Source organism: Cervus canadensis, chromosome 6 (genome assembly GCF_019320065.1).
Source record: "Cervus canadensis isolate Bull #8, Minnesota chromosome 6, ASM1932006v1, whole genome shotgun sequence".
NCBI lineage: Eukaryota > Metazoa > Chordata > Mammalia > Artiodactyla > Cervidae > Cervus > Cervus canadensis.
In genome coordinates, this window is record NC_057391.1 from 60,788,384 (window position 1) to 60,814,553 (window position 26,170).

General features: G+C 46.4%; 1 protein-coding gene across 1 annotated transcript in view; it reads right to left on the reverse strand.

Moving 5' to 3' along the window:
* Positions 1-10,562: 10,562 nt before the first annotated feature.
* The window catches only part of SORD (sorbitol dehydrogenase), a 31,823-nt gene continuing 16,215 nt past the window's right edge, over positions 10,563-26,170 (reverse strand). The window contains exons 4-9 of the mRNA XM_043472105.1: positions 25,999-26,158; positions 20,302-20,420; positions 17,161-17,226; positions 16,045-16,220; positions 12,143-12,264; positions 10,563-11,336 (exon numbers count right to left, since the gene is read on the reverse strand). Of these exons, the coding sequence (XP_043328040.1) occupies positions 11,171-11,336; positions 12,143-12,264; positions 16,045-16,220; positions 17,161-17,226; positions 20,302-20,420; positions 25,999-26,158 (809 nt within the window). The 3' untranslated portion in view covers positions 10,563-11,170. The remainder of the gene's footprint in view (positions 11,337-12,142; positions 12,265-16,044; positions 16,221-17,160; positions 17,227-20,301; positions 20,421-25,998; positions 26,159-26,170) is intronic.

Consider the following 26,170-nt stretch of genomic DNA (forward strand, 5'->3'; position numbering starts at 1 on the left):
CAGGCCCTTAACTACCACTTTATTTTGCCTCTCAAAAGCAGGCTGCAAGTGTTCAGGCAAAGATAATGTAAGATAGCCTTTAACAGTGCCTGGCCCTTAGTAATATTATTGTTGTCACTGTTATTATTAAGAAAGGTTGAAGCTCTAGGAGTCAGTGCTCCATATTCTGAGGAGTTTGGAGTATTTGGGGCATGAGTGATGCTAAGTGACTTGTCCTTTTCTCTTTTTTAAAATTTATTTGTTTACTTATTTTTGGCTGTGGGTCTTCCTTGCTGCACATGGACTTTCTCTGCCTCAAGCCAGGGTTGCTCTCTAGTTGCAGCACACGGGCTTCTCATTATGCTGGCTTCTCTTGTTGCAGAGCATGGGCTCCAGAGCTCGGGTTCAGTAGCTGTGGCCCACAGGCTTAGATGCCCTGTGGCATGTGGGATCTTCCTGGACAAGGGATCAAGATCAAACCTGTGCAGATTCCTAACCATGAGGCCACCAGGGAAGTCCAAGTGACCTGTTCTGAGTCCAGGTCTGTCCCGTGCTGACTGCTCTCTCCCCGTCCCATCTCTCTAGGAAGGGGTAGGAGGAGGCCTGCCCTACCCTCTAGGGACATCAGGCCCTCAGGAAGTCACTCCATCCTGGTATTCCCTGGAATGTGACAAGGAGAGCTAACCTCCCCGTCCAGTCTCCAGGAAGTTGTAAAGGACTGGGAATCTCTCCAGCCACCTTCTCAGGAATTATCTTCCTCCCTGCAGAGACTTCAGATAAACTGTAATATGAAGACACTCCCTTTTCTGAGAGTGAGAGGCTGGCAATAAAATTATAAAGTTGTAGGAGAAGTTGCCCCAAGTGCACTGGACGCTGGGTTGGCACCTGGGTTCTGTTTCCAGCCCTACTACTAAAATCATTGTGTGACCTTAGGGAAATCACCAGAGTCCTCTGGGCTTCAATTTCCTCACTGAGAAAATGAAGGGAGTAGGCTAAGACTGCTTCCAGACCTAAAAGTTTACCATTTCCCTCTGTGCTCATTATCCTAACTGAATAGAAACCCTGTATTGGGAAATAGAAGCCCTTCTTTGACCTTCCATCCAAGGTTCAATTGGCCAGGAGAAGGAAACAAACATTTAAAGGTGTGTGTTCTAGACTCTATACCACATTTACACAAATTGCCTCATTTAATCTTCACATTAACTCTTTGGAGAAGGTGTTATTGCTCTCATTTTACAGAGAAGGCACCTGAGGCTCAGAGAGTAATGGCCCACAAACATCCAAGAAGGAACAAGCAAAATCAGGAGTTGAACCCAGGTCCCATGAAATCTCAGAATTTCTGCTCTTTTCCATCTTGGTGCGTCTAATGGTATAGAAAGAGAAGGTGATCAAGAAACAATCAGGGGCTTCCCTGGTAGCTCAGGGGTAAAGAATCAGCCTGTCAGTGCAGGAGACACAGATTTGATCCTGGTCCAGCAAGATCCCACATGCCTCAAAGCAACTAAGCCCATGTATCACAACTATTGAGCCTGTGCTCTAGAGCTTGGGTGCCACAGCTACTGAGCCCACACAGCCTAGAGCCCGCACTATGCAACAAGAAAAGATACTGCAATGAGAAACCTGCACACCACAACTAGAGAGAGTAGCCCCCACTCGCTGCACCTAGGGAGAAGCCTGTGCAGCAACGAAGACCCAGCACAGCCAAAAATATATAAAATTATGGAAAAAAAAAAAAAAAACCCAAACTACAGCATGGTGATTATCGTTAATGATACTGTATTGCATATTTGAAAGTTGCTTTAAGACAGTGGATTTTTAAAGTTCTCATTACAAGAAAAAGATTTGTAACTATATACAGTGACAGATGTTAATTAGACTTACTGTGGTTATTGTCTCACAATATGGATCATTATGTTATACACTTGAAACTAATATAAATATTATTTTTCAGGTGGTACTAATGGTAAAGAATCTGCCTGCCAATGCAGAAGACTCAAGAGACGCAGGTTCAATTCCATGGTTAGCAAGATCCCCTGGAGTTGAAAATGGCAACCCACTCCAGTATTCTAGCCTGGAAAATTCCAGGGACAGACGAGCCTGGTGGGCTACAGTCCATGGGGTCGAAAAGAATAGGACATGACTGAGCATATATACATACATACCTAAATTAAGAAAAGAAACAGTTAAACATTTTCATAATCTGTTTCTCATTGTTAATTATTCAAATGGCATTTATTGAATAATTGCTGTGACAGGTCACGTTAGAGCCCACAGGGCTCAAAAGTACTGCAAGACACATCCCAGCCCTCTGGGAATGAAATCAGTCCAGCTTTGGGGAGAAAGTGCAGTAACTCATTACACTTGCAAGCACAGTGCTTGTTCAAGGTCTGTCTTTCCTGTTACGCTGTGATCTCCTGGAAGGGAGGGCCTGGGCCCCTGCTATTCACTGTCGTTTTTCCACTGCCTAGCAAAGTGCTGGGCACAGAACAGATTTTCTTGGGCTTTATGGCACATAGATTACATTAAACAATAAATAACTGATTAAACACCAAGATAAGTGGTAGAGTCGTGAGGGAGTTTAGGAAAAGTCTCTGGAGGAGGGAACCAATCCTTGAAGGATAAAGGTCAATTGTACAAACTCAACTCTGGGTTGGAGTCTGCATTCTACTGGTCCAGACTTGAGCTGTGTTCCCCTTCCACAACCAGACCTCCCTAAAGATGGCATCTTTAGAAGGAAATAACCTCCATGAATTTCTTTTACCTTTGGATCTGTTGACATCAGTGTGACAGGCTACCTCATCAGTGCTGGTGACCCCAACAAAAGATCATTTTATGACAAACAGGCCTCACCTGGCCTGGGTTCAGGTGCTGGGGAGCAACTAAGCCCATGCGTCCCACTGCTAAAGCCAGAGTGCCTAGGGCCTGTGCTCTGCAACAAGAGAAGCCACTGCAATAAGAAGCCTGAGTGCTGCATTAAAGAGCAGCCCTCATTCATTGTAACCAGAGAAAGACTGCACAGCAGTGAAGACCCAGCACAGCCAAAAAAATTTAAAAACTATATTAAAAAAGGAACAAACATGCTGATGTATGGCAAAAACCAACAAAATTCTATAAAGCAATTATGCTTCAGTTAAAAAATAAATAAAAAGAAAAAAGAAAAAGAAACCAACAAACAGAACTCAGTGTCATGGAGTCCACAAAACATGGCCAAGACCAAAAGATGCAGGCATGCAGACCTAGAGGGAAGACTTGCCAACTACTGCTCCCATAAGAGCGGTTACTCCCCTAGTCATCAGATAAAGGACATGATTTACTTAAGAAGACCAAGAGATAACAACACAAGGAGGCAAACAGCTCACTTCTCAGACCCATGGTTCCACCCTATGGTCCTGAGATCTCACAAGTGACTCCTGGGCCCACGATGTAACAGCCTGCCAGGGGTCTTCTAGGCGTCAGGGGTGGGGTTGTAATCGAGATTGGGTGGCTCCCTTCCTCTCCCTGCTCCTCGGAACTGGCTGCAGCTGAGGCATTTCTGGGACTGGAGAGAGTCCTCTGCCTTGGGAGTTCATGATACAGCTCATGCACTTCTGCATTTAACTCTGAAAGCTACAGTGAGTTGTGACATCCTTATTCAGTTTTTTAAATGATAATGGTCAAAACTTTTTAAATAATAGAAATATTTATACAATAAAAAAAAAAAAATGATGAAACTCCTTCTGTTCCCCTCCCCTCAAACACCATGAAACCTCCCTCAAATCCTCTCCTCTGTGGTGAACTACCATTAACAGTTTGGTGCCTATCCTTCTAGACAATTTCCCCCACAGTCAAACATATGTATGTATGGGGTCGGGGGAGGATCTGGGGCAATTATTTAATCTCTGTACCTCAGTTTTCTCAGGTTTAAAATGGAAGAAATACCAATCCCATAGGGTTGTTGTAAGGTTGAAATGAGTTAAGATACCTAGCATTCTCAGAAAAAAGTCTGGCCCAGGACTTCCCTGGTTGTGGAGTGGATAAGGAATCTGCCTGCCAATGCAGGTGACATGGGTTCGATCCCTGGTCTGGAAAGATTCAACATGCTGCGGAGCAACTAAGCCCCTGCGCCACAACTACTGAAGCCTGTGCATCGTAGAGCGCATGCTCCGCAATAAGAGAAGCCACTGTATTGAGAAGCCTGTGCACCACAATGAAGAGTAGGGCCCACTCACCACAACTAGAGAAAGTCCACTAGCAGCAATGAAGACCCAGCATAGCCAAAAATAAATAAATAAATAAATAAATAAATTAATTAATTAAAAAGAGTCTGGCCCATAGTAAGCATTCAGGGGATTGGCTGTTATGACTATCCCCTCATTCTTTTCCACAGCAGCTTAGTATCCTGCTGTATACATGAGAGTACTGAGAGAGGTTTTACTGCTCCTACGACAGATGCCCAGGAACACACAGATAAACTAAATGGACCTCCTAAACTTAGGGGGGGGCCTGGATCCGGAACCCAGGATTCTGCCTGTGGTCCAGAGTTGTTCTTATCATACCACAGGGCCCCCACAAGCCCCCTTAAAACCAAAGAGATCTGAAGGGGGCAGCTGGTCTCACTCCTTGTCCCTCAATGAGATCTAGCTCAGCTGCCCCATCTCACTTGGACCCCAGGCTGTCTCTGATGGGTCTCCAGGGCAGGGGGCTTTAAGAGCAGGTGAGCCCTCCTCTGGCTCTGGACATACCTCTCAGGTCCTTCCTCTGTTACCCAGTGAAACATGCTGAGAACTAGCTGCTCTGGGGTCAGCTCAGGCCAACTGCTGAGAAGCAATGGCTCAGAGCTCAGAGTGAGATTAGGCTACTTATCAGGCTACAGACACTCCCAGAGCTCCCTCTGTAAGCACCAGGCACCACACCAGCCATTGAGGGGTACCTCCATAATGTGGGTGAGAGGCATAGCCATGGCCTTGGGGAGACTCTAGCAGCAGGGACCAATCACTTACTTAGGGGCTCCTGGGTGCAGGGTTCCTCTGGGTGGTCACTGGGGTAGAGCAGGGCAGGCAGATAACAGGGAGCTCCTGAATGCAGTTACCTGGTTCCTACTTCTCCTGCTTGGCCTCCACGTCTAGGTGCCATCTCCTCCTCCTAGCCCTGACAGGTTTATGGAAAAGCAGAGGACACTGGGTCACGGGCAGGCTAAGCCTTTCTTGTCACCCTGGGAACTTCTTTGAAGCACTTTCTCAGACTTGAGGCACAGAGCCAGAAAAGCCTTGGGGATCATGTACCCTGCCCATTCACCCCATTCACCAGCTGGAGACAGGAGATTTGGTGAGGAAGGGGCAGGGCCACAGTCACAGAGACATTCATTCTGCCCCTGTGACCACCCTGTGGTAGGTGTTATCTTTCCTACTTAAAAGAATAAGGAACCCAAGGCTTTTAGAATTTGAGTAGCTCAAGGTCATAAGAAAATGGAGTAGCCTAACATGTACCTACCTACTTCTTTCTTTCTATGGGGAGCCCAAGACATCCAAACACCCCACTGGCCTCTTCCTTTATCACCACTTCCAAATGCAGGAGAGCTTCTCCTGTAGTTGGGCCAATGACAAGATGCATATTGGATGACAGAAAACTGTTCCTCAGCCAACACCAGCAATATCTGTCTGTCCCCTGAAAGATTCACTGCCTTTCAAACCCTGTTCTGGAAGAGGCAGTATGGCTTTAGGGACCAGCTGAGTTCTAGTTTTGTTGGGTGTGGAGCAAGATGTGGGAATTTTGTATGTGGTAGGTGGCTCAGACAGTAAAGAATCTGTCTACAACGTAAGAGACCCGAGTTTGATCCCTGGGTTGGGAAGGTCCCTTGGGGGAGGGTACGGCAACCCACTCCAGTATTCTTGCCTGGAGAATCCCCATGGACAGAGGAGCCTGGCAGGCTACAGTCCATGGTATTGCAAAGAGTCAGACACAATTGAGCGACTAACACGTTCACTACACTTTTCACCAGGGGAAGCCAAGTCTGGGGTGCCCAGGGTAGCTCTGGCTAGAGCCTGTCTGCCCCTGTGATGTGCCGTAAGTCCAGTTGTTGCTCCCCAGAACAAGCAACCCCAGTTTCCAAAGGTCACAGCTGAGTCACTTTCTTCACCCTACCCTAGATTACTGGCTCCATTTCCTCTGAGCTTTTTCCTCATTCACTCCCTCTAAGCTCATATGTTGTCCTATCTTCTGCTTAGCAATTTTCCCAGAAGTTCCTTAGAATTATAAATCCTTGAGATTATCAATGCTGGAAGTCCTATTTCATTCCATTTCGTGGGTGACAAGGAAAATGATTCACTTTAGTGTTTCTGAAAACACATGACACAAATATGCAAAACACTTGAAATTCTATTGTTAAGCTATATATATATATGCACAGCGTTAAATATATACATGCTTAAAAAAGCAATGTGACAATTGTATTTTAATCACTTGCTCAGAACTTCCAAAAGAGTACTACAAACTGTCAATCTGCAAGGTCTGAGAATCCAAGATTTGCATCTTATTAACTATTTGAATTCTTTCTATACCACGTTGATTTGCATATATAAGAGAGGTCAGGGCCCAAAAGGAACATTCTATACACACCATCCTCACTTCCTCCAAGTGGCTTATTGAAGTGAATGGCTCTCAGAGTGCTCTGGCATTGAAGATTGGTGGAGTGGAGAGAGCCTTCTAGTATAAGTTTATTTACAGCGGAGGGTCCCCTATGCCACAGTGATCCACTCCCCATGAATCCTACACCAGCCTTTTACAGGAGCTGTTTGTTCTCACATCCTGCTAGAAGGGATACTGAGTTTACTAATAAGAAGATGAAGGCCTGAAGAAATGGTGTCCTGTTCAGGTTACAGATGGTGGAGGCCCAAGTCTCCAGCTTTCCCAGTGTTGGCCTGAAGCCAGAGAGCTGGTGGCTGCATGGCCCCATCTCTGAAAGCTCTCCCATTCTGCAGAATCCTCCCACACTGTACATGGACTCAAGCATACCCAAACTCAGATTTTCTTAGATGGTCTCAATATTCTGTTTTCTTTTCTAATCAAGTCACCTTTAAAAGGTGTATACTCTTCAACCCAGCTATTGTCATTCTAAAATACAACTTCAGGAAGGAGCAGGTTATAAGTACGAAAATGTATGTACAAGGATAGTCACTGAAACTTTATCATAAGCTCAAAACCCTGCAGAGTCTCCAAATATCCAAACCACTGTGATTTGCTTTATAAATAATGGTATATCCATATGATGGGATATGGTGATATAGAATAATGATGTGTGACACAGTTAAGGGAGGGGCCAAGATGGTGGAGTAGGAAGATCCTGAGCTCACCTTCCCGCCCAGGCACACCAAAATTACAACTATTTACAGAGCAAATTATTAATGAGAAAGACCTGAAAACTATCGGAAAAGATCTACAACTGAAGATGTAAAGAAGGAATCACAGGACTTCCCTGGTGGTCCAGTGGTTGGGGGTCTGCCTTCCAATTCAAGGGACATAGGTTTGGTCCCTGGTCAGGGAGCTAAGATTCCACGTGCCACAGGGCAGTGAGGCCTGTGCACCATGGCTGGAAAGCCCAGGTACTCTAGAGCTCCCAATCAGCAACTAGAGAAGCCTGCATACTGCGACGAGAAGTCCTCGCGCCACAACTGAAGAAAGCCCACATGCCAGCAATGAAGACCCAGCACAGCCAAGAAAGGAATAAAGGACTCACAACAAGACAAGCAGGAGGGGCAGTATAATCAAGTCGCACATCCCCCAGTGGATGACCCACAAATGGGAGGATAACTACAATTGCAGAGGCTCTCCCCATTAAGTAAGGGAACCAAGTCCCACATCAGGCTCCCCCTCCTGGGGGTCCTACATGGAGAACCACAGCCAGGCTGCACCTCTGCCCACACACAGGGAAGTCAATGATGGGGCCACACCTCCCCAGGCCCAGCTCTGGGCCTGCAACCTCCACCTCAGGATCACACCTGAGAGCCTGAGGCTAAGGAGTAGAATAAGGTGATGCCAAGAACTTGGGTGTTCCTACAGACAGCTCCTTTCTCCTCCCTCCAGCCACCCATTAACATACAGACAAGACTGGAGCTGAAACCCAAGAAGAGGACTCACATCTAGAGCCTGAGGGACACCCCTAAAGGGGTCCTTACTCCACAGGGTGATGAGTTCCCAGCCAGGCCGCCTCACTGTCGCCCTCCCTGAGCCCTCATGGACCTCGGTGACCGTGATGTGTGGATGCGACAGTGAAGTTGGAGACCTGCCTGCTACCCAGGCATGTGGGTCCTGTATATTGGCTTCTGTACTCCAAGCCCAGACTGATATGGTGTGCAGAGGACAGTTCTGGGAAAAGGCAAATATCCAGTAAATTCTGTCTCTTCCCCCAACTCTTAACCTCTGGTCCAACCGAGTTCCCATGAGACTCCTTTGCTCTCCCAATTGGAGCAAGATAGGAACCAGGGAGGAAGAGGCAGGACTGTGTTTCATAGAAGTGAGACTAGGATGGCCTGACACCCAGGGACGGGGGATCCAGAGGCAACTTATGACAACATCCACCATAGCCAAAGGTGGATGGCAAGAGGAAGTGGCTGGAGCACTGTCCCCCTCTCCTTTGAGGTCCGAGGGCAGCCTGCCCCTTGCACTCTTTACCCTGCTGGCAGGGTCCTTCTTCTCAGCTCTCCACCCAAGTTGGGAGTGTCAGCTGGGTGGGGTCTTCAGTATTAGCTGGTGCCACACACCAGTGACAGAGCACACACAGGCCAGCAAAGCCACCCAAGTTTGGGGAGCTCGTGGGGAATTCATATTCTTGTTTCCAGAACTGATTCACTGAATCAATATTTATTGAATTAGAGAAGGTGGCAGAAGAACTGAATTTCTGGGCTACCTGCAACCCCTTCCAAACAATGGAGGGAACGTCTTAATATGGATGCAGAGAAGAAGGAGCCCCAGCAACAGCTCAGTTCACTGACTTGGGTCCTCTCGCGACCTGGAGGACTTGCTGGCATCTCATCCCATACCACTTCTTCTCCCACCAACCACGCTCTCTGCCCCTGCTTGGGAAGCTGTCAAACATCACAGTAGGTAGAGCTCTGGGGGGATTTGGAAATGGAAAGTGTTTCCTGAACTGGTTTCAATCAGCCCATTCACTCCTTGAAACTGCTCGCATGGAGGTATCAGGAAGCCCATTCAACGGACCAGGGAGTAGAGGCTCCAAGACCTTAACATAGAAGATCTAGCCCCATCACCATTGTGAAGTGAGCCACATGTTTTTGTCCTTGGTGGCCCTACCTTTCCAGGAGTCCCCACTGCAACTCCTAAGTCCTTTTCGGGTTCAGTGGCTTCCTCCCTCCACCGAATCACAATCAGAGGAAGAGTGGCTACTTGTGAATTTAACATAGTGAGTCCACCTCCTTTAGGGGTATTTCTATTGGAAGACTTCCATCTAGAAAGGGAAGAGTCTTTCTCAGCCCACGTTCAAGAACATCAGGCATCACTGAGCTGGAAAGAGTTTCAAGAGAAGGGAGCCAGCAAGTCTGGCCCTATCTAAACAGGACTTAGGGAAGGAAGTGGTGTGACTCCTGAGTGTGTGCGTGTGCTGTGTGTAAACGCAAGATAACTCCAAAGATAACCCGAGAAATAAAAAGCAGCGTGAGATCAAGCAAATTACTTGATCTCTCTATTTCCTTAGTTGTAAAATAATTATATTTGGCTTGCTGTGAGGATTAGAGATCATTAAGTTTTCAACAGTCAATGAAAATTGTACTTGATGCAGAAAATGCGTCACTCTCAAAAACCCCAGATGTTTCCTTTTGTGAAATGGGTAGCCAAAGTCAATTTCTCCCCAAACAAGGCCACAAATGGGGGTAGCAGTCATGTAGTACAAGCAGAATTTATTACCCAAATCAGTTTGAGGAACTCCAGGCACTGGTTACAGCCTTCCCTGGTCACGAGAAAACCAGAACCTCTTCAAACTCGCCCGCCAACCCTAGCTGAACTGAGGGGTAGGACTGCAGTCCAAATCATGTCCCAGCTACCGTATCCTCATTCGTGACCAGTAACCTCAAAGTCACAAATGGCATGGTGTGTTTTAGGCCCCAATCTTACCCAGGAAAATCCCATAATTAAAACAGACAAGGTCAGAGCTATCACTCAATCAGACAGAAAGGTACCAAGACCCTTAATTGGCTCTGAGGAGGGAAAAAGTTTCCTGCTCATAAAGACTGGAACTAAACAAATTGTCTAATAATCATTAGTGAGCTCTGAGCCTAGAATGGCATGCTAATCCTGTGGGGTAAGACAGGTGTACTGCCCAAACTCTCCTGGGCTAGTCTGAATGCGATTTAAGGTCTACCATGAGGACTCCCAGTGTCTGTCCTTAGGTAGGCACCTCCTGGCTGCCTAGTAACAAAGAAGCCTGCAGTGGCTGCCCCCAAATGTGCAAAAGAGTGCAGGTCGGGCACATTGGGAAGGTGATTCTTCACCTTGCAAAATAAGTCACACAGAATTCTCAGGATCTGAAGAGGTAATTCTCCAAGCAGTGCTGCAAAGTTCCTTGTCTATTTCTACAATTAAGGAATACAAGCTGGTTTGATTTCATATGAGATTTCAGTTTTATTTGTTTGATTTTTATATGTCCTAGATCCAGGAAAGTGAGTCCCTTATTCTCCTTTTGTCATCAAACCAAATAGCCCTTGTTTCAAGGGAGAGGCACTGTGTTCTGAAGTAAAATTGTTCACAACCTGTTACCTTCAACCCGGAGCTGCAGATTTTTGTGAAAATCAGGTTCTGGGCCACTTAAGTCTTGATAAAGTTGTAAATGGTCTCTTCTTACCTGAGCTACCATCTCCCATCTGGCCACAGTCACACTAGAAGCAGGAATTCAATAGGCAGATTTCTTTCCTTATTCAACTTCCAGGCACTCCAGGAAGAAGGGGAGTTCCCAGCACTTGCCTGCCAAGCTCTGCTTTACTTGAACTTTGATCAGCATAAACAGGTCATCCTGACTACAAGTTCCCCCAAATTCTCCTTACTTGTGTTTTTAAGGCACAACAACTCCCCAGCTTACGTAAGGCTCTCTGCTTACAATGAATTATTTTAATTATTCTAACTACTCAAAAGAAACTTCCACCATTCCCAGTCAACCATTGAACCCCAACATGCTGAGAGTGGGGACAACGACAGAGCTCAAGTCACATCATGGATTCTGGTCGTTGGGGTCACACTTGATCATGACTTTCAACCCCAAACCCTTTTTGGATGTTTCAAAGGCCTCCAGAGCTTTCTCCAGAGGAAACCGATGGGTGACCAAGGGCTTTACATTCACAGACTTGGATGCAAGCATTGAAATCGCCATCGGCCATCTGAAAAAGATCACAAGTATTACACTCAACCTTCAGGAGGAAAAGAGGGAGGGCCCCAAAACTACCAAGAAGATCAGCTTGGCCACACTTATTTGTTTTTTGTAATTCAGGAGTACGGAGTCTGTTCTCAAATGCAACGTCTGCCATGAAGCCTAGAATTTCTCTGGCATGAAGGCCTAAGGCATACATAAGCCACTGTGAAAAGGTAGATAGCCTCAGGGCGGCAGCCCAGAATGATCAAATCACACCGTGTAGCAGTTCGTTTGGCAGAGTTCACTGGAAAAAAACAGCACTCTGTTGAGGGGACGGGTACAAACTCTAAAATGGGAGAAAGGGCCCCTGGTGGGGACGATGGTCCTGGACAGAGTTCCCCAGCAGGGAGAGGATTGAGCCACAAAACATATGTTGGCATTTATTAAGACCCTGTCTCTTCCCAGGGTGGGACCTGGGGACCGGGAGTGGGAACCAAGGAACTTGAGTTCTTGTGGTTGTCCTCATTTCTTTCCTTCTTCTCATTAAAGAGGGAAGGTGGAGATCTGGCCACTTAGAAATGGAAAAGAGAGTGCCTGGGCAATGAGAGGCAGACATTCAAGAAGAGCATGCCTCACAATCTCCCTCCCTCCCTCTCTCCCTACAGACCTGTCAGCTCTCTCTTTGGAGCCTTATCATATTGCATGGCTCGCAGTGCAGCCAGGGAGTGCCTCTCATGAATAAATAGACAGAACCTCTTGGTCCCAGAGGCCGTGGAGGGCCTCCCCTGGACTTGCTGGCCGCTCGCCAGCCTGGTTCACCCACAACATACTCACGTATTGCAGTATCGAAACACGCCCTTGATGTCCACCTCCCTGGTGGCTGCATGCACAAGGGGCACGCTGGTCATCTCAGAGCCCAGCCCCACCAGCACCAGGGTCCCACCAGAATGAGTAGCCTGAAGAAGAAGTAAGGACAGAAAACTAAGAAAATGAGAAAATAGAGACCCCACTCACAGTAGCCCTGTTGCCATGTGGATGCATGCGTGCTAAGTCGCTTCAGTCATGTCTGACTCTTTGCCACCCCATGGACTATAGCCTGCCAGGCACCTCAGTCCACAGGATTCTCTAGGCAAGGGTACTGGGGTGGGCTGCCATGCCCTCCAGGGGATCTTTCCAATTCAGGAATCGAACCTGTGTCTCTTATGTCTCCTTCACTGGCAGGTGGGATCTTTACCACTAGCACATGTGGAAAGCTCACTGTTGCCATAAAAATAGGTAAATATCCAGAAATTTCAGACAGTTTGATTCTTTTTATACAGCTGAACTCTTTAGCATGTTAACCAAACTCAACAGAGCAGCAGAGTGAATGCGGTCTCCTTTAAAGGTCCTGAATGCACTTTATCAGTGGAGGCACAGTGGGAGCATCTCCTGCTGCCCACAGCATCCCAGGAAACAGCAAAGTTTCTCCAGAGAGCAATGAGGATCTCCCCTGCAACCAAGGCTGACTCTTCAGCAGCCTCTGAGCATCTTTCAAAGCTTTACTTTGTACCAGATGTCAGTGTCAGCTACTTCCTCCTCCAGAGTGCTCACCCACCAGACAGAGGGTCATATTTCTAAGGGACCACCAACTACCAAACACTATACCAATGGGGAGGGCATACGAATTGTGTGGTTCAACAACTGCCTTAGGGGCTTCCCTGGTGGTCCAGTGGTTAAGACTCCCAGCTACCACTGCAGGGGGCACAGGTTCGATCCCTGGTGGGGGAAATAAAAAATCCCAAAAGCTGTGTGGCCAATAAATAATTAATTAAAATGCTTTAAAAAATAAAAACTGCCTTATATGTGAAGACTGGCAATTAGAAATCTTTGTTCCAGGGACATTCACCTCAACGGTATGTCATAATGGAGTCATCAATTTCCTCTTTGGAGCAGGCAGGAGAGCAAAATTTCCCCTGACAACCTCCACATAACTTTACATAAGTGCTGAGCCTGCTCCAGAGATTTGGGGGAATCACTGTGCTCAGAGTAGTGAGAGACAGAAAAATGGACAATTTGCTCCTGCTAAGTTTTTATTATAGCTAATAGTAGAAAGCAGTTACTGGGGGCCATTCTAAGTGCTAACCACAGAGATTTAAGACAGCACACATCACAGATTGTCTCCGAGGGGAAGGCTACATCCTGGAGAGAAGTCTGCAGGGTAGGGATGACTCCTGGCATTTGTATTTTTGATCTGTGGGCCCCGAGATGGTGCTGTCAGCCATGGTTTCCTCATGTGTAAGAATGGGAATGATGCCTTCCCATAGCAGGGCTGATGGGGTAACAGTCACAGAGGCTGGCACTAGGATGGGCTCAACGCTTAGTTCATTTTCGGTTTTAGATGAGGAGCAGTCACTTACAGACCACCTGTGACATACAAACACTGTCAGCCAAGGAAAGGGTATCTCATGACTGGAAAATGTTGCTGTCCTCACTGGAGGGGAGGGATTCAGATTTGGTGAGTGAGCCACGGAATACACTGAGAAACTTCCCAGGAAACCTGCTGTCCACTCAGCATTTCCTCTCTACCTGGTAAGAAGGGAGAGGAGCACCACTGAACTGGTCATCACAAGCTGCCAGGAGGCCAGTAGCTTACTGACCACAAGCAAAGGAATGCTCAGGCCACTGCTTAGTGGGTGTGACTTTCACAACAAGGAGATGACATCAATTCAACCACAAGCATTTGCTAGGTCTCCTTATGAATATTATCCAGACACAACATGGCAGAAAATTGACTCTAAGGTATGTTCATAAGGTGCCTTCACCTAACCTGCCCACTGGCAGAGTGAGCTGTAGCATTTGGCAGCACCTGTCATGCATGATGGCTCCACTGCCAACTCAGGACATGCACCGGCTGAAGGCTTCGCAAGGCCCTTGTGTCACATTTACTGCCTCCACACCCACCATAGGTAACTGGCAGCTGGGCGCCCACCACCACCAAATGGAGATGCCAACTGTCCTCAGATGCCCTCCAGGCAGGGCATAGAGGAAAGAAGGCCTTGCCCTATGAAGCCATAACTTTTACTGCCTCTCTGTTGAGTGGGGGGTCACTGACCTGTCAACGACTCAAAAACAGCAGACACACCTTACTGGTCAAGCCCTCAAGGTGTCTGGCACAGAACCAGGCATATAGCAGGAACCCAAGACATGCCACGGGTCAACATGACTCCACCGGTAACACATAGGCTCAATGCCCGCTGGATTTCGGTTTGTTTTAGCTCCATTCCCACATGGTGACGCTGACCACCTCTGACGGTAGAGCAGAGAGCTGGTTGATTCTGGCTGGAACAGGTCAGGGCAAAAGTGGCACCTGCTCTGCCCTCTCCTGTTGCTTCCCTGACACCCCAGAGTCACAGGCATCTTGGTAGGCAGAGGGGAAGGCAGCTCTGCTTGGGTGCCAGGCTCGAGGGCCGTGCCACACAGCTTGAGGCATCAGCTTTTCCCAAATGTCTTGCATGGTGGAAAGTGCCCTTGTGCTTGACTCAGTGTGACTCAGAAGGAAGGGCAGAGGCATGTGCTGTTGTGAGAAAGCAGGCTGGGGAACAGGGCAGGAGTGCCCAGGGGTGGCAGCTGCCACCGTTCTCCCCAGCCCAGCCCCTTCTACCCCAGAACTGGCTCCTGGCCCCTCAATCTCTTCCCCTCTGGAGCAGCCAGATGGAGCAAGGAAAGCCCAGGTATTGGAGTAATGTGCTCCAGGCAAGTCTCTGGGCTTCTCTCATCATAAAATGTGTAAAATGAGAACTCACTGTCAGGGCTATTATGCAGATTAGGACCATGTCTATAAAGCACTCAGCCAAGAACATGGCCCATGGTGGAGAGCAGAGCGAGCTCTTCTTTCTTTTCCTCATACTTTGGCAGTGCTACTCCTCCCTGCCCCTCCCCTTCCAACATCCATAAATTACTGGTGGGTTGCTAAGGGGTGGGTCAGGTATTGGCAGCTTATTTGTTCCTAGGGAACAGCAGAAGACAACTGTGACCCTAAAAACTCACCTCACCTTTGTAACTAACTGAACTAATGCCCGTCACCTTGTATCGATGACTCAAAGACTGCAGTTTTCCTCAATAAAACAAGATAGGGATTTCCCACACTCATATAAGGTATGGTTCCCTGTTCCTCCTATTGATTTTTTTCTTTATTTTTTCTTTTTTTCACCAAGAGCACTACTTGGCAAAATCCTATCCTAAAGGTATGAGTCACTTAACATCTTTGAAGGCCCGTGTGTATCTGTGGCCTAGTTTGAACATCACAATGACCCAATGAGGATGTTGGGGAAGCGTCATTACCTTCATAAGAGATAAGAAAGCAGATAACAAGGGATTACCTAATTTTGTTTTGCAGGGGGAGTGGGGTGGGGGGGGTGTGTGTGCCACACAGCAGATCAGTGGGGAAGTGTTATCCAAGGAAGCCTTCTACTGGTTCACCACCCTGGGCTGCTTACCCGAAGCTGCCCACCGGCTTCAGCTACCCTTATTCCTACTGGGCCCCTGATGGTTCAAATGGTAAAGAAGCTGTCTGCAAGGCGGCAGACCTGGGTTCGACCCCTGGGTCAGGAACAGTCCCTGGAGAAGGGAATGGCAACCCACTCCAGTATTCTTGCCTGGGAAATCCCATGGACAGAGGAGCCTGGTGGGCTGCAGTCCATTGGGTCGCAAAGAGTTGGACATGACTGACTTAACACTTTCATCTTATCCCTACTCACGTAGATGCCAGCCTGGATGGAGGTCTCCACCCCTGTGCACTCAATTGTGACTTCTGGCTTGCTGCCCAGCAGGCCTTCCACTTTCTTGGCTATTTCCTGAGGGCTCTCGTTGGAGATCTGGAGGATGAAATCAGCCCCGACTTCCTTGGCTTTAGACAACCGAGAGGCTGACAGATCTAAAGTTGAACAAAAGTTTCTTTCAAACTAAGAAACTGGACGGTGGATTAGGGAGCCAAAATGAAGATGCAGATTCTGATGGCAAGGAAGCTCTGTGTAGTGGTGTGGCTGAGCCCAACACACACACTCTTTGAACACACACACCCTCACATACAATCTCTCGATAACTTCTCAAACATGCACACTCTTCTATATCCCCATATACCCCCATACCAACCACACAGCTCTCCACAGCTACACACCTACACTCTCTCACCTCCTCATACAAAACACACAGTGACACCCTTCTGCACCCCATTCCCTTAAATACTCACAACACCCCATACAGCACACAACTCTACACATTCACCCACACACTCTCAGATTCGTTACACACATACATACACACTCTCTCACAGATGCCTTCTCCACATACATACACACAGCTTCAGTTTATACCACACCGCTCTACACTCACATACTCACATATGCTGTCAGATAACCTCTTCTCACACATACACACTCATGTCTCTCATTCATATCACATATTTCACACATAAACATCCTCTTATAAACATATCACACACTCGACTAACTTCACATCACACACACACTCACACACACACACACCCTCTGAGTTTGGTTAAACAAGGGCTGAGTCTCTTCTTAGGACCAAATGGGCAGTATAAGTATCTGAGATTCACATATAAAGAGCCAGGTTCTCTTTTCTGCAGCAGCCACCCTCTCCCAGAAGCTTCAAAAGAGTCTCCTCCTAAGCCCTGACTTGGTCATCCCCTGGAACCCAGAAGAAAAGAGCAGGAGCCTCTCTAAAAACCCAGTACTCCAGGAAGAAAACAGGTTTCATGCCCCTGCCTCAAAACTGTAGACCCAGCTGCTCCTGCCTTAAGGAGATTTAGAAAGAAGAAAACCATATCAGTGGTTTTCTTAAGAAAAACTTACCAGTCACCACCACTTGAGCTGCACCCATTGCCTTGGCTGCAAGCAAACTGACCAGTCCAATTGGCCCTGAATAAAAGAGGAAATAGGAGACAATTTTGAAATATCGAACACCAGCTCTCCCCCTTGTCCAGGCCAGGGACAGGAACTGTATCTTCTGTGGGCCTCTAGCATCTCTGCCGCAGTCCCTGACATACAGTGAGACCTTAACAACTGTTTGTTGAGTGCGTGAGTAAATGAACACATGGGTATTTGTTCTCTACCTGGAATCTGCTCCCAGTGCTGGGCTCCTGTTCTCTTTGCCCCCTACCCACCTTTTCAGAACCCCTCATGTCTCCCCAGGGTGAGACGTATCCTTTAAGGTGAGCCCTGAGGACCTCCTGTCAGGGTGTCCTAGGTTGACCCAGTTGCTCAGGCAGCTCCAGGATGTTCGGGTGCCTAAGAATCAGCCCAAAGATCACCTGCTTCCCCATTTTATCGGTGTGCTAGATGGTTTTAACACAAAAACCAGACCACAAATAAAGTTATGCAGAATGCCTTTGAGGATCTACTTTTTGGACACTCCAAAAGTGAGTTAGTGAGTTTGCCCAGAAAGCAAAACGCTAGGAAATAGCCAACAAACAGGTTAAGTAAACTACAGCAGGACACCATACAGCTACTAAAAAGAGGAATTCCCTGGAGGTCCAGCTGTTAGGACCCTGTGCTTTCTCTGCCAATGGCATGGGTTTGATCCCTGGTCAACAACCTAAGATCCCACAAGCCATGTGGTGTGGCAAAAAAAAGAAAAAAATATATGTCATCTAACTCTTAACTATTGACATAGAAAAATGTTCACAATATATTGATGCTTTTTTAAAGAGTAGGTAAAATGAAGCATGATCATTTAGAATGATCTAATGAATAAAACAAACAAAAACAAAACAAAGATTCTACACCAAATTCTTACCAATGGTCCTCTCAGGCTGATGGCGCTGTCAGTGAATTTTTGTGTGTGTTTGTTCACACGTGTGCAGGCATGGTATAATTTAATTTAATTTAATTTATTTTTCTAAGGCAAAAATGTATTACTTTTGCAGATTAAAAAGAAAAAACCTGTCACGTGGATCCTACCGTCTGCTTGGCTCATTGAGGCACGTCTGTTCTACACCCTCACCCCTCATAGGAAGCCCTGCAGTCACTTATTTGGCCCTGCCAAAGAAAATCAGTCACAAAGTGTTTAAGGATTAGCTCAAAATGGATTAATGATTTGAACATAAGACCTGAAACCCTAAAACTCCTAGAAGAAAACATAGGTAGTAAGCTCCTTGACATCAGTCTTGATGAGTTTTTGGATTTGACAGCAAAAACAATGGCAATAAAAGCAAAAATAAACAAGTGGGAAATTCCCTGGCAGTCCAGTGGTTAGGACTCCATGTTTTCACTGCCAAGGGCCCAGGTTCAGGCTTTGATCAGGTAACTAAGATACTGCAAGCTGCATGGTGTGGCAAAAAAAATAAAAATAAAAAATAAACAACTGGGACCATATCAAACTAAAAAACTTCTGCATAACAAAGGAAACATCAACAAAATGAAAAAAGCAACTTGTTGAGTAGGAGAAAAATATTTGCAAATCATATATTTGATACGGGTATTAATCTCCAAAAATATAAAGAACTTACCCAACTTAACAGCAGAAAAACAATCTAATTTAAAAATGGGCAGAGAATATGACTTGACAGGTTTCCAAAGAATACATACAGATGGGCAACATAAACATGAAAAGATGCTCAACATCAATAATCAGAGAAATTCAAATCAATATTACAAAGAGATATCACTTCACATCTGTCAGCAAGGCTTTTATCAAAAACACAACAAGTAACAGGTGTCAGGGAGGATATGGAGAAAAGGCAAACCTTATGCATTTGTTGGTTGGGAATGTAAACCAGTCCAAACACTATGGAAAACAGTATGGAGATTAAATTAAAAATTAAAACTAGAACTTCCATGTGATCTGACAATTCCACTTCTGCTCAGAAGTAGAATCTTATCCAAAGAAAACGAAAGCACTAACTCAAAATGTATCTCCACTCCCATAATCACTGCAGCATTATTTACAATAGCCAAGACATGGAAACCATCTAAGTGTTCATCAGTGGATGAACAGACGGAGAAAATGTGGTGTACACACATACACATGGAATATTATTCAGCCATAAAAGCCCTGAGCTCATACTTAGGGAGACTAGACTGGATTGCCAGAGGTGGTGGTGGCAGTAAAGAAATGGATGAAGAGGGTCAAAAGGTACACAATTTCAGTTACAAAATAAATAAGTCCTGGTTATCGAATGTACAGCATGGTGCCTATACTTAATAATACTGTATTGCATATATGAAAGCTGTTAAAAGAACGGATCTTAAAGTTCTCATCATGAGAAAAAGCTTTTATAACTATATGTGGTGACAGAGGTTGACTAGACTTATTGTGGTGATCATTTTGCAATATACACAAATATAAAAATCACTATATTATATACCTGAGACTAATAGAATGTTATACATCAGTTAAACCTCAATAATAATAAAAAAGTGTATACCAGATCACACCCACAAGGAGTGAAGCATGTTGTCTGGGTCACCTGAAGCAGTTAGAAGCTTAGATGATTCAATCTGAGGTTGCCAGGTTTGTTCAGCTGGGTGGAAGCAGAGGAGGAAGAAGGAGCTAGCTGTAAGCCTATGTGGGCAGAGTGCTGGCTCCCCATGGGCTGGGACTCATTTGTGCTGGTCCTAAGTAGTAGCCATCTCATTCTTAAAAGACTGGGAGACCAATTCTCTGGGATGATCTGAAAGCTCCAAAAGATACCCTTCCCTTTAATCCCAAAAATATTTCCGTAGTTTCCTGCCAAGGGTTGAAAAAATAATCCCCAAATGCACTCTTTAAAGTGAACAAATGAGTTATGTTGCCTAGGAAATAACATTAGTTAGCTACCTTGCCTGCAAATATTTATCTAGCACAGTGCTTGTCATTGAAGGAATGGCGCACTGTAATCCTAACTAGAGAGATTTGAGAATTGATTTCAGCCCTTGGATGGGGGATGAGATGGGCAGAGGGATCTCACATTCCCCTTTAATGAACTCATAACCATAGCGACATCTGTTTCTTACCAGCTCCACACACAAGGACCTTGTTCCCCAGGGTGACTCCAGCTCGCCGGCAGGCATGGATCCCCACAGACAGTGGCTCGATCAGGGCCCCTTCCTCAAAGGTGACATTGTCAGGAAGCCTGAGGAGTCATTCAACATACTCAGTCCCTCTAGGTTAACAATAATAACAATAGCTAATATTTACTGAGCTTTTATTTATATGCTGAGCAAAAGTGCTAAGCAATTTACATATATTCTCTCTTGTAAATCCTCAGAATAGTTCTGTGGTAGACATTATCATTCCCACTTTACAGACAAGGAAAGCAAGTTTTGGAGGAGTGAATGACTTGCTCCAAAAGTTTAAAATCAGGGAGTACTGAGAATCCTAAAGGGTTTAAATTGGAAGCCAGGTACATCTGATTCCAGAGCTCGTATCATACTGCCTCCCTCTGAAAATGCCAGCCAAGATGAGGTGCGGCATGGCTGTCTTTAATAAATGAAAAGTTCATTTCACAAGGGTTTAACTTAACCACATCCCAGCATTTCATCTGCTTCTCAAACTTATAGCCTTTCTGGTTTCATTTTAGCAAACAACCCAGACTATCAGCAGCTTTGCAAAACAGTGATTAGAAGCTGACATCACTCTGTACGTTGTCCCCCATATTACACGCTCCAGAAGAACCACATGTGCTAGCAGCAGCTGCCTGGCTGTCTCTGGACTGGGTAAAATGGGGAAGGGCCTGTCTCCACATAGCAGATTAAATACTGTGTCACCTTCATCACTGGGTTCTTGGCTTTCACTTCCCTGTCCTCTGGCATCTTGACCCTTTTCAGATACCACTGATGAAGACAGCAAATATTTGCATAATGCTTTACAGATTAGAGAGCTTTCTCCTCCATTATCTCATTTAATCCTCAGCATGACCTTATCAGGAAGGAAGGGCAGGCTTTGTTGGTTTTTTCTTTTTTTGGCAGCTTGCAGGATCTTGGTTCCCCATGCATTCTTAGTCGCTCAGTCGTGTCTGACTCTTTGCGACCTCTTGGACTGTAGCTCACCAGGCTCCTCTGTCCATAAGATTTTTCAGGCAGGAATACTGGAGGGGTTGCCATTTCCTCCTCCAGGGGATCTTCTAGACCCAGGGATTGAATCCGAGTCTCCTGTGTCTCCTGCATTGCAGGTGGATTCTTTACCCACTGAGCCATTGGCCGTGAACAGGGATTAAACCCAGGCCCTCAGCACTGGACTGCCAGGGAATTACAAGGCTTTGTTTTTTATTCTACAGAAGCAGAACTGACTGAAGCCGTGAAATTAAAAGACGCTTACTCCTTGGAAGAAAATTTATAACCAACCTAGACAGCATATTAAAAAGCAGAGACACTACTTTGCCAACAAAGGTCTGTCTAGTCAAAGCCACGATTTTCTAGTAGTCATGTATGGATGTGAGAGTTGGACCATAAAGAAAGCTGAGCGCCAAAGAACTGATGCTTTTGAACTGTGGTGTTGAAGAAGAATCTTGAGAGTCCCTTGGACGGCAAGGAGAGCCAACCAGTCTATCCTAAAGGAACTCAGCCCTGAATATTCATTGGAAGGACTGATGTTGAAGCTGAAACTCCAATACTTTGGCCACCTGATGTGAAGAACTGACTCAGTTCTTAGCACTGGAAGAGACTGAAGGCGGGAGAAGGGGACGACAGCAGATGAGATGGTTGGATGGCATCACCGACTCAATGGACATGTGTTTGAGTAAACTCCAGGAGTTGGTGATGGACAGGGAGGTCTGGCGTGCTGCAGTCCATGGGGTCACAGAGTCAGACACTACTGAGCGACTGAACTGAACTGAGCAGAACTGAAGCCAGAAGACATTAAGAGACCTGCCCCAGATTACAAGCCTAGTGAGCAAGAAAGTAAGAATTTGAACCCAGATCTCCCGATTTCATATCCTCTGCCTGTCCCACATCAGCTGCCTTTTGGTACAAGCAGTTTTGTAGTTAACTTTTGCTAGTTCCTTACTGCCCAGTACTTATTCAATGCTCCCAAAACCTCCACATGCAAGAACATGAAATCCCTCAAGTTCCAAAAAGAAATAAGTGGAAGCCAAACCATGGGCTCATCTCCATGATCCTTCTGTTCACAACCCTCCACAAGATAAATAACAAGGTCTATATTCGGCCTGACTGGTGCCCACAACCCTTTCTTTCTCCCCTCCCCTCCGCTTCTCTTACACCATTTCCCCCACCCCAACCCACTCTTCTGCTCTGATTGTCATCATCCCTCTACCCGCTGAATCTATCCCATCAATTCAATATTAAGGAAAAAACTCTGAAGAGAAATAATGACTTGCAAACTCTCTCCAAGACCCCCAGTCACACACACACTCTCTCCAACAGTCCTGCCTCATCACATTTGGGCCTTGCTCAAAGCTGGTACTGGGACTAAAGTGAGGGTGGCCTGTGGTCAGGAACTGTATGCTCTTCTCATCCTCACTCTGACCTCCTTATGACATAAGAATACCAAGGGGAGGGGCTTCCCTGGTGGTCCAGTGGTTAAGAATCTGCCTTGCAATACATGGGACACCGGTTCGATCCCTGGTCCAGGAAGATCCCACATCCCTCGGAATGGCTCAGCCTGTGAACCACAGCTACTGAGCCCGAGCTGTAGGGCCCATGAACTGCAAATGTTGAGCCCACCAGGCCACAACTACTGTGCTCCGCAACAAGAGAAGCCACTGCAACTAGAAGCCCACACCTGGCACCTGGAGAGTAGCTCCCACTTTCCACAATTAGACAAAGCCCATGCACAGTAAGAAAGACCCAAAGCAGCCAATTAAAAACAGAAACAAAAACAGAGAAATGGGATTGGAGATGGTGATGAGAAAGGATTATCCTGTGGGAAGTTATTCCACTGATGTTGGATATTCCACTGATATTGTTGGTTTTTCCACTGATAAGGCAGATGTTGCCTTATCACACATAGTCAGAGCCAGAGTCCTGGGAGCAGCCCTTTTGCCGCAGACCTGGGAAGAGCTGCTGGTCCTCTTTCCCCAACCTTATTAGGTGAAGGCTGAGGGAAAGGGGATGAGTTTCTTACCAACTCTAACTGTTCCTGATTTTCTAAACACTGGAAGCATGATCTTCTAAATACCAGAGGAGAGTGAAAAAGTTGGCTTAAAGCTCAACATTCAGAAAACTAAGATCATGGCATCCGGTCCCATCACTTCATGGCAAGTAGATGGGGAAATAGTGGAGTGGCAGACTTTATTTTTTTGGGCTCCAAAATCACTGCAGATGGTGACTGTAGCCATGAAATTAAAAGACACTTACTCCTTGGAAGAAAAATTATGACCAACCTAGACAGCATGTTAAAAAGCAGAGACATTACTTTGCCAACAAAGGTCCGTCTAGTCAAGGCTATGGTTTCTCTGGTAGTCACGTATGGATGTGGGAGTTGGACTATAAAGAAAGCTGAGCGCCGAAGAATTGATGCTTTTGAACTGTGGTGTTGGAGAAAACTCTTGAGAGTCCCTCGGACTGCAAGAAGATCCAACCAGTCCATCCTAAAGAAAATCAGTCCTGAATATTCATTAGAAGGACTGATGTTGAAGCTGAAGCTCCAATATTTTGGCCACCTGATGCAAAGAACTAACTCATTTGAAAAGATCCAGATGCTGGGAAAGACTGAAGGCGAGAGGAGAAGGGGACGACAGAGGATGTGGTGGTTGGATGGCATCACCGACTCAATGGACATGAATTTGAATAAACTCTGGGAGTTGGTGATGGACAGGGAAGCCTGGTGTGCTGCAGTACATGGGGTCACAAAGAGTCGGACACGACTGAGCGACTGAACTGAACTGAAACACCAGAAAATGAGAAGGCAACTTGGTGGTTTTCACAGTGGGATTCAGGGAAGAGGCAAAGGTTAAAGAATGATCAAGAAGCCAAGGGGGAAGCAGGAAGATAGAAAATAAGGTGGGTAGGAAAATAAAGAAGCTGTGGTGGTGTGCAAATCCTCACAAAGAAAAACAAGAGAAGAGGGTGTGGATCCAGGGCTAGGCTGGGGACACAGACACAAAGTACCCTTGCAGAGGAAGAGAAGGGGGGTAGTGTGTCCCCTGGAGGCCCTCCACGGCCCTCCCGTTGCCATCGCCAACCAGGACACTTCCTTCCCCACCTTTCCCTACAACCCCTGCTCTCCATTCCCAGTGCAAGACTCCTTTTCAGGCCTATCCTGGTACCATTCCCCAGACATAAGGCCACAGCTATGACGCAGTCATGGCACTGTTTACTGAGCTCCTATTATGTGCCAGGCCTTGTGTTGAGTACCTGATATGCTTTTCCCATTGAATTAATGCACTAAAATGTATTAATTCTATGTATTTCATCATATCAATGCTATTATTTCCATTTTACCATCTAGAAGATTGAGATTACAAAGTTTAACTTGCTCAAGGTCACACAGTTGGCAAATAGGAGAGATCAGTGGTTAGTCTCAAGCTTCATCACTAAGCTCTTCTGCCTTCCACGAAAAACTTGTTGGGCACCTTGACTTGGAAAGGGCCCAGGAAAGGTGGGCTGGTTTAGGAACCACTTGCTCAAAGGCAGACTCTGCCCTTGTAACTTGGTCCCTTCTCGAATGCCAACTTAAACTCATCATGAGGTCCCTGGCCTGTGACTCCTCTCAACGCTTCCAGCAGGCACTAGAAAACTCAGATCTGTCAGACTGCCCCTGTGACGAGTCCTGGCCTCCATTGGACAAGCCCCATCTTGGCCAAAAGAGCCACTCCTGGGGCCAGGCTGGGGTGTGGAGAACACGCCTGGCCGGTTGGGAAGGAAAGTAGCACACCAGCATCCCAGAGCCCCACGGCCAGGCCGTGCTGAGGTGGAGCACTCCGTTTCTGCCGGACTCACGTTCCCCAGTCACTCAGAAAGCTGAGCCAGGATAGTGAGGACAGGGCGAGAGCCTGAGAATCACAGCCACCCTGTCTGGACTTCTGGCTCTGTTCTGGGTCCAAGCTAGTCAGCCTTCTCCTACCTCTGCTAATTCTCACATAATCCTGGGGTCCACCTCACCATCACTCTTACGGAAGTCAAACAAGCCATGCAGAGAACTTAACAGCACAAGGCCAGGCAGGTAATAACAATCACTGCATCTTTACATGCACGGTTGCATTTAATCTCCAGGTGGTTAAAGAGACTGAAGTGAAGAAGGTGAAGTTCATTTCCACAAAGTCACTCACTAAGAGTGAGTGGATCCAGGGTCCCAAAGCTCATGCCCTGTGACTCTATACCACAGTAAACCCTGGTTGTTGCTGCCATTGTTGTTGTTATTAAGGTTCCTATTGTTACGAGATATCTTTGTTATAACTGCAGTGGAAACCAATAACAGAGGACAATCCCAATAAGTTACCTCCAAGATGGCTGGAGAGGAGTGGCTGATTTCAGCAATGATTTTCTATTATTGCTCTACTATTGCTCTATTATTGCTCTAAAGTTAGACTGAATGACTAAATCTAAGCACTGAGGGTCAGTCCTATCCCTAGTCAGGTGACCTGTCTTCAATGCATCCAAGAAAGGCAGGCCTGCAGAGAGAATGCTTAACGTCTGGAATTATGAGCGTAAAAGAAGGAAGAAACCACTGCAGGAAACTAGAAGAAAGAACACCAAACAAACAAACATCAGGGAAGAGGTCCCAGGGGCCGTGGCTGGGCCCTGGGCACTGACTTGTAGCAGAAGTTAGCATTGTGCTTGTAGAACCGGCAGAGGTTCCCATCATCGGGGGGCGTGGCGCAGAAGAAGATGGTAGGTGACAGATTGTATCGGCCAATCTTGCAGAACTCATCAGTTTCTCGAGGAGCACCAGGCTCGATGGCAACACGATCACCTGGAGGAAAAC